Below are 15,216 nucleotides of genomic sequence, written 5' to 3'. Positions count from 1 at the left end.
TTCATCCAAGTTTTATACGTCATTGGTGCTTTTAATTTCAGCAACAAAGCACTCCAACGAATTAATAACGTGTGCGCTCATTGCCACAGCAATTCCGTTTTATTTCCTTTTTTTTTTTTGTTGTTATTGTTGCTATCATAGAGTTCAAGAAACTCAAACGAGCTCACTTTTCTTGCTATTGAATGACGCAGTTTTCTTTGGGTTTAAGAGACAACGTTTCGTATGTTGCATCATCCACGTAAGAGGAGATAAATTTCACGTGGCTTTCTTTATCAAAAATTTTTACAAGTCTGGATTACTAATGTTTTAGCCACGTTTCTTCTTCCCAACCTGGTTTATGGATATACCGGAATGATTAATTGGAGGAATTAGAGAAATTGCGAAGATTTCTGCAACTTAATCGAGCTAACGCCACCGTTAGCGCTACAAGACGATAAAGAGTTTCGCATGTTCATCCTACCGGTTTCTCTCTTTATTAAATAGGTATCCTTAGGCGAATCTTCTACTTGTTTATGCCGTCGTCGATGAGAACGCCACGATACCTCCTTTCCTTTCTTCTTTTCCTCTCCTCTTCTTACCTCTTTTTCAAACGTACGATTATTCTGCTCCAAATTCCACAAATTTATTTGTCTCTTTTTTAAACGAGTTCCGCGCTTTATTTCAGTTAACGTGTAACTTAAATACGTCTGCATCGTACGAACAACAAGCCGTTTTTTCGTGTTTTACGAGTCGGCCTCTACTCCGAAACGGTACGTTATTTTCATTCAGTGAAATATATAGTTTTCGTTTGACCTTTGATAAAGAGAAATACAATTTGTTAAAAATTAGTCGCGCTGCAGGTCTTCATACATTTGACAAAAAAACGTAGTTTTCGCTTAAGTAAAAAACCATGTACACACAACGTCGTATATTAGCACGTTTATTCTTTAACATATCAGGTATTGATAAAACAGTTCTTGATCGTTTTGTCGTAGTAAGTACGCAATAGCTTTGCTTACTTCGTTTTTTTAAGATCTACGAAGTTTTTTGTAAGTAGCATGGTATCCCTTTCATCCCTTAAAATCTTATGCATAAGTATCTCATACATAAAGGGACACGCCTTCTTCATTCGATGCGTTTCCACCTCGAATTCATACAGATACTATGCAAATCCATCTCTTAAATTCTCATAAATAACAATTATTCCATACGACACATACTTCGTCACTCCTCTTCTTTCTAAATCCTCCAGTCTTCCTCTACGTTCTGTATTTCCATTCGGAACTCGGGATGGGGTCGATTGCATTTCCACGCTATTTTTCTCTGCTTATCTGCCGTCTCGATATTATTGTTAGAAGCATTTCTGCGCGTTGTTTCGTCTGTCTAACACCCGGGAAATCGACGCCGTCTCTATTGTATCGGGTCTGAGATAACCTCTGCGAGGAATCCTTCGAACCGTACCACTCCGTTCCTCCGCCATCTCCTTTCCTTTCCTCTTTTCCTGCGTCTCGAACGCTCACAATAAATCACTGCCCTCGCGCGCTCCTTCCTCTCCTTCGCCCTTGATACGCGCTTCTCTCGCCTCTTACCCCTATCGTCGTCGTTGGCGAACGTTCTCTATCTGTGTTATGCTTTCTTATGATTCACTCGTTTGGTCCCAGAACGCAGGAGGAGAAGGAAGACTACGGCCGCTGAGAGACGGTCGCGAATCGCGATACTCCGGTTATCGCGGCCCGTCTGAAAAGCGCTTTTGCGCGGTCGTTGCCAGGCGAAACGGAAGAAGGGAGAGCCAATCCGCTTCGGGTCCGCGGCAATCCGCCTCGAAACCACCGCCGACCAATCGCGCTTTGCGTCTCCCGCGCTTTTCTTCGTCGTTCGTTCCTCTCCGATTTTCTGTCGTTGGAGCGTTCGCGGCCGATCGTGGCGAACGATCAGCTCCTCAGTCGTCCTCCTCCTCTTCTTCTTACCGATCTTCTGGCTTGTGGTAAGAATTTTCAGAACCGTTCCACATAGTGTCACGAGTTGTTGCGATCTCTATTGTTCCATGTTACGTCTCGTCGATCCGTTCGAGAACGGGGTGTTTCCTGCGTTCGGCGATACGCTCTTCGGTGAGTCGTGAGAACCGTTTTCGTCGTTCGATTGACAAAATTTGGCCGTACGACAACACGCGACAAGATCCTATCGATCGCAGAATTAACAGAATTCTATTGATCGGGCAATTGAAAAGATCGTGCCATTTGAAATTCTTATAATACACCTTTGAAAATATTATGTCGATTACGGTGTGGGTCGTAGCATTGAAAAAGATCGTAGTAAATTGGAAAGATCGTTTCTATCGGAGCATCGATGCATCGAAGAATTGAGAAACATTGTAAGTTGGCGTCGATCATAGGATTGAACAAATTAATAAGTTGAAAAAGTCGTAGAATTAAAATGATTATATGGATCATACTATATGAAAAAATCGTGTGCATCGAAGAATTAAAGAAGTCGTGTAGATTTGAAAAGGATCGAAAGAAACGCGCCACTTGGCGGGACAGTTTCTCTGATGAGCGATGAAGTTGCGGGAAGTAAAATTTAGCATAGGAATGAGTAATGTGCGTGGTTGTAAAGTAATCCTTCTGGATTGCGTAAGATGAGGCTTGCGCGGATTATTTATTTCTCTGAGGATCTCGTGTCTGTAGATACAAGTATCGGGAGTAAAACTGTCCGCATGTTCACGCTGCTATTACGATAATAAAGGTTACACGATTGCGCAATTCTATCTAATCGTTGATTATTATTTAATACCAGTAGGAGAAAAAGAATCTAAATAGTCGGAGAAAGTTTCTGCAGTTTTCTTCGACGTATCTGCGTTCGCTCAATGATTCGAATCTCGAATTTCATTAAACGAACGTATTATTGTTATATACCTATCGTTACTTTTCTTTGCCAGCGATATCGAAGAAAAAATAGTTGGACGCCATTGAACAACGCCAAACAGTTTCGCCTTTGTTTCTCGTTGTTCGATCTTGGTAAAACGTATCACAGATTCTTTTGTCATTGTCGGCCATGAAATTACATGTGATCGAGCTATACATATAGGAAAGAAAAAAAATAGAGGTAAATTGTTCCGCGATCTTCAGACAAGTGTGAAACGTATGGATGTGAAATACTCGCGAGCGCGCTTGCTATCTGTCGTTCTTGAATTTGCGACAAATTAAAACGCGAAATATTTTACCAGCGACTTGAACGATTTTTTTTCTCTCGTTAACGATCGTTTAACGTACACTGAGAACAGATGATCCAGCTAGCCAAATAGGCGTAATTTTTCGGTACATCTATATCTCTCAGATACTTTGTAAATATCTGTGTCCTCGCATGAGATTATCCAATTTCGAGTTACCTGAACGCAGCCGATGAAGCTGACTCGACGTTAAAATTATCACAAATTAGCGTAGAACGCAGAGTCGAATGTCGAAACTTGTTATATCCGATCGTGGCCGAGCCTTGATGAGACATTTCATGGATCGTTAGGTAGGTCGGACATTGCAGCGTCGACAAATATTTTGTCAGCTCGGTATCTTGTGATTAGAAAAATTCCATCGTAAATGGAAAATGATAAACATCGCCATGCGTATTCGATTCGATTTTAATATTTAATCGGCTACGAATTAAAAGTTTCTTCGTATTTCCAGCATTTTTCTCTTTTTTCTTTTTTTTTTTTTTTTTGTTACAATCATGAACGAGCTTAAACGGGTAAATACTTAATAGATTGAACGATATTAAACAAGCATGCAATTATACAATCGTGAAATGCTTCCGAGAAACGCTGGAAAACAGCCTCATTTTCCAGAATCTTTTGTTACGATGAAGCTCTGATTGTAATTCGTCTTTAATTTTCAGAGATTCAAAGGTATTGAATAATTATTACTTCTTTTAAGTGATTATTCGTATTGCCATATGAAAAAAGCAATTAAATAGCACTGCGCCTTCTGACAAATAACACTGATTCTTCGTTATATTATTACGCTGAAAAAAGTTAATTTCTAGGAATTGAAGATGATTTATTATTCACGTTATAACGCTAGTTATCTTAATTCGTAGTTATAGTAGCGAAACTTTTGCACATAATTTTGATTATACGATCAAAGTCTACCTTGCTCCGAACTAAAGTCAAGTACTATTATAATTTATGTTATATCTAGAGGTATGCGAGAACCCGAATACTTTGGGTCGGGACCTAATTGTTGGTTGTGAATTTTTCTCGGGATCGGATCGGCTTCCTGAAAGTATCTCGTAATTCGAGATAGCATCCCGGAGACCTTAACACTACTCCAGAATTTTAAATATACGTAATAAATATATAACAAAATACGAGATAGATATAATATAATTTTATAATTCTCAAGAATTCCGGCAATCTCGAATTACGAGATACTTTCAGGACTCGACCCGTCCCGAGTATCGGATTGCCAACACGTTCGGCTTCTCGTATATTTCTAGTTCTGATGTAAAAAATGCAGGAGATCTTGATGACACTGAAACAATTATTTTCTAAATTACTTGTTCAAATTCTTTGCCATTTTATTACACTCTCGAGGGATTAATCCGTTTCTCGGCCTCTTGAGTGCTTCCGGGAACGTAGGAGAACACGATGAATCGTAGTAGATGGGCCTCGCTCGCATAGATTGCATTCTTTGCGAAATTATCCAACATCCATAGAATTCAACTATGTGTTTTTCATTCCTAGAAGAATCTCGTTGACGATTACGAACGTGTACAAATTCTTCAACGTATTCAATTGGCCACGCTCGACTCGCAACAGTGAGAAATTAGTTTGATAACCTTCTTGTTAAACCGCAATTCGTGAGGTTATTTCGGGTCACGTTTCGTATCGTTGGATACTCAGTAATAGACAGATTTTCCCTAGGGAAACGTGACGCAATTTTTTCCATCTTTAAATATGCTTCTTTATAGATTTTTTCTTTTAATCGTTCAAAATACAATATCCATTTGCCGCATGATCTCCAGATAGATCTTTTTCTGCAATCGTCGGTGAGATGCTCGAAACTCAATATCCGCTATTTACATGGCTTTTCTTCCTGAACTTTTTTCTTCTAATTATCGATGAAGTATTAAAAACCTAATATTATTAATTTAGAGATTCGCTCGTCAATCAAATATTCAGATCGCGATATTTATTCATTTCGTTACATCGAATCGGTGATAGTACTCTACTTTATATTCTGGCCATTTCTCACGTAAAAACTCGTCAAGGTTATACGGATTCCCTAATCTTTTTTCAACGCGATCACGCCTGGATCTCGACTAGATTCTCGAACGAACGAAACCCGTAAGAATACCTTCCGAGACCCGATTGGCCTGAAATCGTCCCACGTGTTGGGTATTCGGGCTCTTTCATAACGTGGCACATCCATCTAGATGAGATCTCGCGCCACAGGCGTCCCCGCCGACATAATCCACGTGTTTCGAACATGTGCTCGGCCGCGCGAGTGCGAAGTCTACGCGCAAAGCGACGCTCATTAATAATGCGCATGTACACATTCTTGGGCAATATATACGAACCGCTCGTACGCTCGTCTAACAGTACACTTGATACAACTGGCGACGCGACCAGAATCCGATTAAACCATACAGAGAGAGAGAGAGAAAGAGAGAGAGAGAGAGAGAAAGAGAACTGGCCTGGCGAGCGACGATTGCTCGTAATTTGGAAGGATGAAACTAAATTTTATCGACGAATGTACTACATTTGTTAGATTACGATTATAACGAATTACCATAGTCGGATTATAATTTTAATCAAACTTCGTGCTCGTTCGAAAAACGTAGAAGATTTGACGAAATCTTTCGTTTCTAAATCTTCGGGCAATCGACGATTTTATCAAAATAATTGCGCACTTATCTCAATCCTGTTACTATCTATATACATAGCTTACTTTTATGATGTCCAAAAATACTAGAAAACTATGCTTATTTTACTATCAACGCGATTATCAAAGTGTCGTATCACAGTCGGAAGAACAACAAAAACGTACACGTCGAGATATAATCTGAAGAAGTAATCGGAATACGAAAGAGCACGATCTTCTCACAAAAGTATATACTTATCAGGCCTGTTTTTCGCTTGTCGCCGAGATGGAGAACGTGTGGCCCGTCAACCGACTAATCATCTCGCGGAATTATCGATAAGCGAGAGAGGCCGGCTTGATTATTTCTTTTCATTGTTACGTAAATAACATCGACTCGTCGTACATACTCGAGGTACAATCACTCGTGAAATTATTCGAACGCTTATCACAGAAAGTTTGTATGAATATATTATGTGTGTATTACACAAAGTATTTGAAATTTCGCTAACGCTATAATTACAGGAACACGTTTGTCATAATTATGATGACAGACTTTGAAACTAGTCTGGAAATATATTAGAACGCAGCAAAAAAATTATATTACATGTGCGATATGAACGATAGCTACCTAGAACATGTAATTATTTACTAGCGTTAAGCACGATCTTATTAAATGTTTAAGCTTATTGTTACAACGAATAATCGACTGTCTAAATAACTTTGCGGTCCTTATGAAGTGTCTGTTTGCAATAAGTATCTTGCAACTTCTGTATACATTTTCGAATTTATCTCAAACTTTATCAACGTGACCAAAATCGCGTCATATCGCGTGCCATACAAAATATTTTGTATAACACACACAGTATCCAAAAAAAGCTTCTGCAGGTGATCATGTACTTTCGCGAACTACTGTACGTGACCTGTCGACTCTAAAACTGTATGTGTAGTGATGTACGTGCAGAGTGAGTGGTCGAGAGATGAAGAGAGAGAGAGAGGGAGAGAGAAAGAAAAAGAGATCTGATTAAAAGGTACGTTGACTCACTCGATTGTACACGGAGGATACCTACTGATAAAATGCGCGAAACTCGTATCTCTTTCTTCCCTTTTTAAACGCGGTCTGTATGGAGTCGCAGACAACAAACTTTGATAACAAACGAGCCACGATAAAGAGTTAATATTTATTTACTAAAATGTTAATTCTTCTGTTGTGATTGTTCTTGCCTATAGATTGAACTCGAGGTTACAGGGATCAAGCGTTTTTTTCTTTTTCAGTGTCAATGAAACAGAACGACGACGCATCCGATTAAAGGAATCGCGACGATGAAGAACGACGACGAGGACGATGAAGAGTTTGGTTTTCAATATATGTATGTTGCTCGAACTGTACAAAAGTCAGAGGTTATTATTTTCGAAAACTCTTGTCGTCCCTCGTTATCGTCTGTGCGCCGTCAATTTTTTACGGACGTCGCGTAATCGACGCCAGATATAATAAAATTGAAAATAGAATAGAATTCATTCGCGTCTAAAATTACCCGATGGTAATTGTACAAATTAACTACACAGCCTGAGGGTTAAATAATAAATTTATCGAAACGGGTTTCCGCGAATTGTAAAACTCGAGTGAGAAACTTTGCTCCGCTCTTCGCGATCCTCGTAGCTATTTTTTATTGACACAGCTGCATCCGTCGATGACGTTTCCCGATCTGTCGAATTTCAGCAATTTTCGATACCGATCGTTCTCAGGGACAAGAGAAACCACGATATTAAAAACTCATTGGTTCGACGAGAATACGAAAATTCGTTATCGATCTTGAAGCGGCGTCCGTCCACAGCCTTTATCTCTTCTCCATTTCTACTCTTTTCCTTCTTTCCTCTTCAGCTATATCCGTGCGATGTGGCGTTTATTTAGCACGCTGTGTCGTGACCTCGCGGATTTTACGGAGCTTATCGCCGCTTCTTAAGTAGGCTATCGGTATCGTCGTTAACCGTGTAGTGGATTGTCAACGTGTCACGCGAATTCTGTCGCAAGAATCCGTGGAACGCGGTTCCCCTGGACGGTACAGGAAAACGTTGGAAAGTTTCCCGCCAGTTCTCTAACTGTACATTCGATTTTCGGACAGATAACAAAATGCTCGAGGCATTTGGTTAATCGTTTACACGCAGGTTTCCGAAATTCCAGCGAAAGTGCTGGAATCTATGAGATAAAATATAGAAATCGTGAAAACCGTTAAGGTAATGTCGAGTGTCGTCATCTAGAAAAGGAAATAACACGATCGAAAGTATACAGTGACGGGTTGTATAACATAAAGATAGGCAAAAGCCTTATTAAATAAAAAAAAATTATAAAATAAAAGCTGGAAGCATGAATGTTTATATATTTTTTTTTATTAATACTATTTTGAAACTTCCATGAAATGAAATCGAGAGTACACGACAGATTGAATGGAGAGATATTTTTCTAAAATGGAGATAAAAGGGAGAATATGCACAGAAGCAAATTTACAAAATTAAGAGAGACGTTTTGCGATGCGATTTAATTTACGAATAAACATTTCCTCAGTTTTGGTACGTATTATTGGTATGTTAGTGTCATCGGCATGTTAGTCGATATACTAGCAACGAAGAATATGCTTTATCTAGTCAATGTTTGAGAAAAATCGACGGATAGCACACCACCTTATCTCTCTATCTTCACTTACACCTAGAGCAATGATCTAGCAGTAACTTTGTTTAAGTTGCGATTAAACTAGCAAAGCGTAATTAAACCAACAGTACTACGAACTTGTACAATTCGTATGATTTTGCTAGTTGCCGCGCAAATCTTCAATCTTTACAACGTTCTTACTAATCTTACTGTCAAGTTCTTTATACGATTTTCTTAGGTAAAAAATATTTCACGAGTTCGAGGAAAAGACGAACGAACAGTGTTGTTGACGCGAATAAAATATTTCATTCCAATTCCATATTGAAGTTTTCCTTAAGATATCGAGTGACATTTTGCATGACGAATCAGCCAATTTATCGAGAGATATCAACATTTTCTAAACTAAATTTCTTAAAAGCATGACCGTACAGAAGTTGGTTATAACATTATCATCAAAGATAAAGCAAAGCCTAATCTGACCTCAAAACCGCTGATTATCAAAACCACTAATTATTTCTTTGACATATAACGATTATAATTATATATTGTTCTTGGTGGTATCCACTTAAAATACAATTAGCGTAGTCTCGCTACAGATGTCTTGGCAGAAAACGATCGAAGGAGAAAAGTAAGAGAAACCGGTAGAAGAAGAGCGGTATTTCTGCGTCAACTGTGTCACAACTGTCTCACATCTATTTAGAATTATCATAGTCTGTCTATAGAAATTTTAACAAATACATATATCGATTAAAAAGAGAAAAGAGGGAAAAGAGGAAAAGGAGGAAACCGATAGAAGAATCGTTATACCAGTAGACGAATTTTTTTGCCGTCAATTATTTGATACCGACTATTTGATATTCGCTTCAAATTATCGTAGTCTTGCTATAGAAACTTTGACAAACAGTGGTCGAAAGAAAAAAAAGGGAAACCAGTAGAAGAAGGCGGTGCTTTTGCATACGAGTTACTTCCGCGCGCACGATGGTGAACGCCACGGATCGTACACGATAAGGATCACGAGAGTGAGAAAGAGAGAGAATCGATCGGCGCAGGTAACAATATCCTTGAGACTCGAGAGGCGTCATAGTTAGCGCGCGGTCCGACGCGCTGTTTGCCGTGTAATAGTAACGATGTTTATCGATCCTGTTATCGGGAGTACACTCGCAAATGCACGGATGTTCCACGAGTTCGAGGACAATCGGCGGAGACGTAAGTACACGGCGTAGGAGAGACAGAGGGAGGCCTAATAAGGAAAAGAAACAGTCGAAAGGCGGCGGGAAAGCGAGACAGAAGAGAAAGAAGAAAAAATATCGTAAGAACAGGAAAAATTGGTAGTCTACTTTGGAGAATAGTCCGAACACTAGGATAACGATGCTCGTTCGCTAGCTAAACGAGTTTGCACACCTTCTACTACGAATTCTACGAAATTTATTTGACACAGGTTGTATAATTGTTGTTCGTCGTCGCGGTCGTTTCTTTTTCCTTTGTTCTTCTTCCAACGCGATCCTTATTTTCTTCGTTAGCTTCGTAATCGGTGACGATCATTGGATTATTGGATTTTCTTTCGTGGTTTTGGTACGTCGCCCATGTTGATCTCTTCGGGGTTGTCTTTCACAACCGTAACAAGCCCCTATCGTGAACAAAAAAAAAAGACGATCAACAACTTTGCTGATATCAGACTGGTATCGTTGAAGGGTTGCGATAAGATATTTCGCGATCGTTAAGCGGTTTTAAGCTTCCTCTTGAGATCTAAAGTCCTTGTTTATTGACTCGAATTACGTAGGATTTTCAAACAGGGTTAGAGTTCGTGTTTTTCGGCGCGCAGGAACGCGTTGCGCGATAAACGGGAAATATATCCACCTGTATGTATGATTTACGCAACTCTGGCAAGCTTTTAATGTATTGCAAGGCCGGCGGAATGGCTGCTCTTTCAATTATCCTAAGTGGCACGTTCAGTTTTCGAAACGGAAGCGAGGAACGTAACAAACGAAGTGGAGTCACCGCGTCAACCTTATGCAGAATTCGACAAATTTAGAACCACCGTTTGTAGTACCTCGTTACCGGATGATACATATCTGATAGCTTTAATTCTTTGATTGCATCACTCTTAAGTAACCATTAAATATAACCAGACTACGTGTAAACAAATTTACGTATTTCGTATATCAGCTAATCGAATTTCACTCGAAATAAGTAGAAAATTGGTTGGAAAATAAACGTCGCCGATAGAAACAAACGCGTACCCTTATCCCGTCAGACGTTCGCGTCTACGTCGCGGGCGTAATTACTCGCAGCCGTAATTAAATTCCGCGCACAGGTCGCGATTTATCCGGCGAGGTAAAAGCGAAATAACGAGGTGTGTAGCGAGTGTCGCCACGAAGCGACGATGCACGACGCCGAGCATCGAGGTTGAAAACGACGAAGATCGTCGCGAACGTAGGTCGTTGACATCGTCCCGTGATTTTCCTCGACGATCACATAGATGCACCTTACACGTGTGTGCACGTGCCCATTACGTCGGCCTGTCTACCCCCTGTTGGCGGCAAGGCAGAGAGGGGTGATCCCCTCACCACCAGTTGCATGTGCGATTGCAACTTCACCCCCACGCAATTATCCCATCCAGTAGTCGAGCTTCTATAGATAGACCGATATTACTCTCTCTCTCTCTCTTTCTCCCTTTCTCTCTCCCCATTTCTCCTTTTCTCTCTCTCTCTCTCTCTCTCTCTCTCTCTCTCTTTTCACATCGTGTTTTTCGCTCTCTTTCTGCCAGTTTCTTGATATTCCTCGTTTCTTTTCTCATTTCTTCGCTCGACGCTTCTCTCTTCAATCCGTTCGGACGCATTTTTCCCTGTTTATCTGCGAGCTCGAGGTTGACTCTTTTGCACACGTATCGCGGCTGTACTTACGTTTTATTTGCGAGGATAATTGTTGCGCTCGCGCGTTTACTTGGAATTGCTCCTTGGAATTTGCTTATCGTGAAGGTTCTGTGTTATTGTATTTGTTAATACGTGTAAAAATGTTATATTTGTGTGGTTCGTAGATTGCGTTTGTGGGAAATTTAAAGGGTGCAAAGATGCGCAGAATGAACATAATGCGGAAAAATATTCGAGACATGGTACTAAGTTTTAGCGGTTGAAACAAATCCCTCGAGCATCCCTCGTTCTTTAGTTCTCTTCATAAAAGTATGAACATTCGCAGTTTGATGATGTGTCAGCCAGGTCGCGATGAATTATATTCCATAATGATGGAAAAATTGCAAAAATTGTTATTGCAAAGGGAAAGATCGAATACACATGGTAATTCAAAGTTTCGCAGCAATGACGAAGTCCAATATTTAAGATACAATCGAGAATGGCTGGAAAGAATTTCGAGATGGCGGTTTACAGGGGCGAAAACGTCGAATGGCGGATTTATAGTCGAATTATTACGAGATCTGAAACTCGCAAAAACCAGAGAAACGCGCAGAATTTTATCGTGGGATGTTATCAGCGAAAATAGATTCAGTGGGGCCTGTGACGAAATACAGAATATGTAGTTATATTATGATAAGTGAACTACGCCACATTATTGTATGTGGAGCAGTTTTATCATTCTCTAATAATAGTAAGAGTAGAATCTTTAATAAGAATTACAGTTTAAACGATCTGTCCTAAAATAATTTTTAAGTCTCGAACTTAATATCTAATTGTAACCAATTTGCCGTACATTCTTCCTAGCAAATCTTCCTATATTTCCTCCTATAGATTTTTAAATAAAAGTCTAAAATAACATAATCTCCGATTCTTAATTCCTTAACTTCTGTTTAAAACCTGCCAACTGTACTCTTTGTCTTTTATATAAAAACTATATATATTGCGTTTCTTCCTCTACGATCCCAAATAAAGCGTTGGATAGTCCCAACAAGTGGCTCCCTACGACATATTCACGTCATTCAGAATCTCTGTGAATACACAGAAATGAAAAGAAGAAATTAAAGAAGGATAAGGGGAAAAGGAAATACAAAAGCACCAGGGAAATAAATAAAAAAGTGAAGGAACAGAGAGACGTAGAAAAAATATCAAAATCAATCCGCGATACGCGGCGTATTGTTCGTTCCATTTGTCGATCGCCGGCTGGTTAATCGTCGTGAGATAAACCCGTCTTTTTACTCTGACTGCGAAGAGACGAGTGCGCTAACACACAATCATCGATCTCTGTCGGACTTTGTACGGCTCGATGTCTGTACCGCTTGTATCGGCCATAGTGGAAAAATGAAAATCACGACCAGTCGCTGCTGCATCGAGGCTAAAAGCTGCTCGTCGAACCGTCGCTTCTCGCCTGTTCGTCAGACAGAACGCGGTTATTTAAATATAACCACGGATTTTATTTTCCCGCCGTCGAACAGAGTCGCGTTCGCGTTAAAAATCGCGCGATAATGCCTCTCAGAGGAACGACGCGACTTCGTTGCGATTTTTCAGTGATGACTAATAGAAGCGTCAGGAGCCTCTGTACATCGTCAGAAATACAAATCTCATAAGCGCGAATCTCATAAATATAAATCTTATCTCTCGATAAAAGTCAAATCGCACTGTGTCTCCATTGCAACGATTGCGACACTACGTTGCTCGTCTTCGACAAGAACTAATACTCGACTCGAGAATCTTTCTATGCTCTCGACATATCTCATTGTCGATTCTCGTAGTTGCTCGTTCGTCCTTTTTCAAAAATATACTTCGGATTAAAAATTACGTAACACGCTTCGTCGCCGACAAGGAAGATCGACATGGTCGAAGAATCGTAATGTCGCGGCTGGTCGGTGACGCATGTATCGTTGCACTCCTGTCTGACAGTCTTGAACTCCGACTTGGAACGTGTCATTGTCCGAATTGAATTATTTGCTTCCCTCCGATTCGCTGTCGCGCGGCGAGGTGTCGGTTTATTGTTGACCGACTCGATTTCATTTCTGTCACGGACGAGTTCGTCGAGTTTAACTGATGGGAAGGCGAGTTTTTGATCGTCGATTGGCCCGAGCTGTTTTATTAAGCTCCTTCTCGTCATTTGTACGTTACGTAGGGTGAGGTAACGGGAAATTACTCGATGTTCCAAGGTTTCGGCTTGTTAAAAATTGTCGAGTCACGATCATTTTATAGTAAAGTTCTTTAGAGGTAGGTACCTGTGTTTCGTTCATTTAAGTCTCATACGATTATAATTGACACGTTTCAAAGAACAAAGTTAAACTTTACTATGTGCTTTATGCTTCTATCGCAAACTTTCATCCCCAACTTTCACACGTACTGTCGTACTTTACGTACTTCACCACTGTCGGTATCTTTCTCGGTGTTTCTATAATGCAAGGAACCTTGAAAAATATTATTCATTCTGAGTTCTTCGTAGGGGATTAAACCGCATTCAATTATGAGATCGTTGTATCCAAATTTTGACTATTTATTAATTAAATTCTATGGTTTCAGGTAACAATGCAGCTGGTCGATCATCAGCGGTGACAGGATCGGTTCATAGAAGCACCGTCACGTCGAGTAGCCGCGCGCATTCCGCCTCAAGAAGGATCAGCCACCAGCAACGCCAACAACAACAATCACAATCGCAGCAACAGCAACAGCCTAAGATATCCTTAGGATCTTTACGAAACTCGGATGAGCACGGATCGAGAGGCGGCTCGGCACAGGACAGTTGCGATAGCTCCAACGATTCCGGCCTCGGCTTCGAGGACCGTCAACAACACCTTACGAACGCAAACGTTAGTCAACTACACTATCGTTCGATCAATTTAAGACCAACCACTTCGCTGTACAGTAAACTCTCGTTTATACGAAAATCATTGTTAAAGTAGTTCGGATAGTTCGAAAAGTTTCTATGATAGAAGTTAAACTGGCTATCCTCTTCAGCTCTTCTTAACTCGTAGATAGATTCATAGGAATCGTGTAATGAATGTCTCGCTTATAAAATTTGAAATGTATCGAACAGACATTAAAGATGCTTTTTGTTATGAATCCCTCGAACGATTGCATTATGTTCACTATGAGTGTACATGTTCGTATAATTAAAATTACTTTCGATATTTCGGAAAGTAGAGGCCTAACTATGAATTCACATATCTGAGTATCAGTATTCACTTGTTCGTATAAACGAAGTTCTATTGCGTTATGCAATTTATTAAAAAGTATTAATCGTCGATGTTGTAAGAAGATACTCTGATAAACGTTTAATGTCGATATCGAACTCTGTTTGATCTTATATAAATTAGTGAAATTTTTATCGATAAAAGAACAGAAATAAGATCGGTAGTATTGTCGGTTCGAATAAGATTTAATCATTGATCGATACAGGAGGGGGTTTAAAACGAATTAACATTCTTTCACTTGTCATTTTGTATATAAGATTTCTCATATGTTGTTCAGCTTCGAAGTGCAAAGCGAGAGTGGAATTATCGTAAATAGCGTAGCGGTTGTATCATTCACGGTTTTCTGTTAAATTGATCTCGAAATAAATATTGTAACCGTGTATTTTCAAAGTCAAAGAATACGTGGACAATATCGAAAAATGGAAGATTCGTGTTACGATTATTTCTTTGATTTTTCAATCTGGTCAAAAATCGTAACAAAATTTTACAAAGGGATGGTCTCAAGCTTACGATCGATAGCACAGAGTTTATACAATAGTTACTTGATATTAGAAAGTTGATGAATCGAAATAATTCGGAACCATCGATAGAGGATCATCGTTCGAGTGCCGGGAATTATTTCA

The 15,216-nt window shown here is 39.8% G+C and overlaps 1 protein-coding gene across 8 annotated transcripts in view; it reads left to right on the top strand.

Annotated features, from left to right (window-relative positions):
- LOC126864213 (nuclear factor of activated T-cells 5-like) overlaps positions 1–15,216 on the top strand; it is a 58,393-nt gene that overhangs the window by 34,381 nt on the left and 8,796 nt on the right. For 7 of the 8 annotated variants that reach the window (XM_050615311.1, XM_050615315.1, XM_050615317.1 and 4 more), the window contains exon 2: positions 13,923–14,209. In XM_050615311.1, the coding sequence (XP_050471268.1) occupies positions 13,923–14,209 (287 nt within the window). Of the gene's footprint in view, positions 1–7,103; positions 7,199–13,922; positions 14,210–15,216 lie in introns of all 8 variants that reach the window. The other variant, XM_050615316.1, reaches the window with a different exon arrangement.

The sequence above is a fragment of the Bombus huntii genome, chromosome 3 (genome assembly GCF_024542735.1).
Source record: "Bombus huntii isolate Logan2020A chromosome 3, iyBomHunt1.1, whole genome shotgun sequence".
NCBI lineage: Eukaryota > Metazoa > Arthropoda > Insecta > Hymenoptera > Apidae > Bombus > Bombus huntii.
Note: the sequence above shows the minus strand (reverse complement) of the source record. Positions and strands in the feature narration are given on the sequence as shown.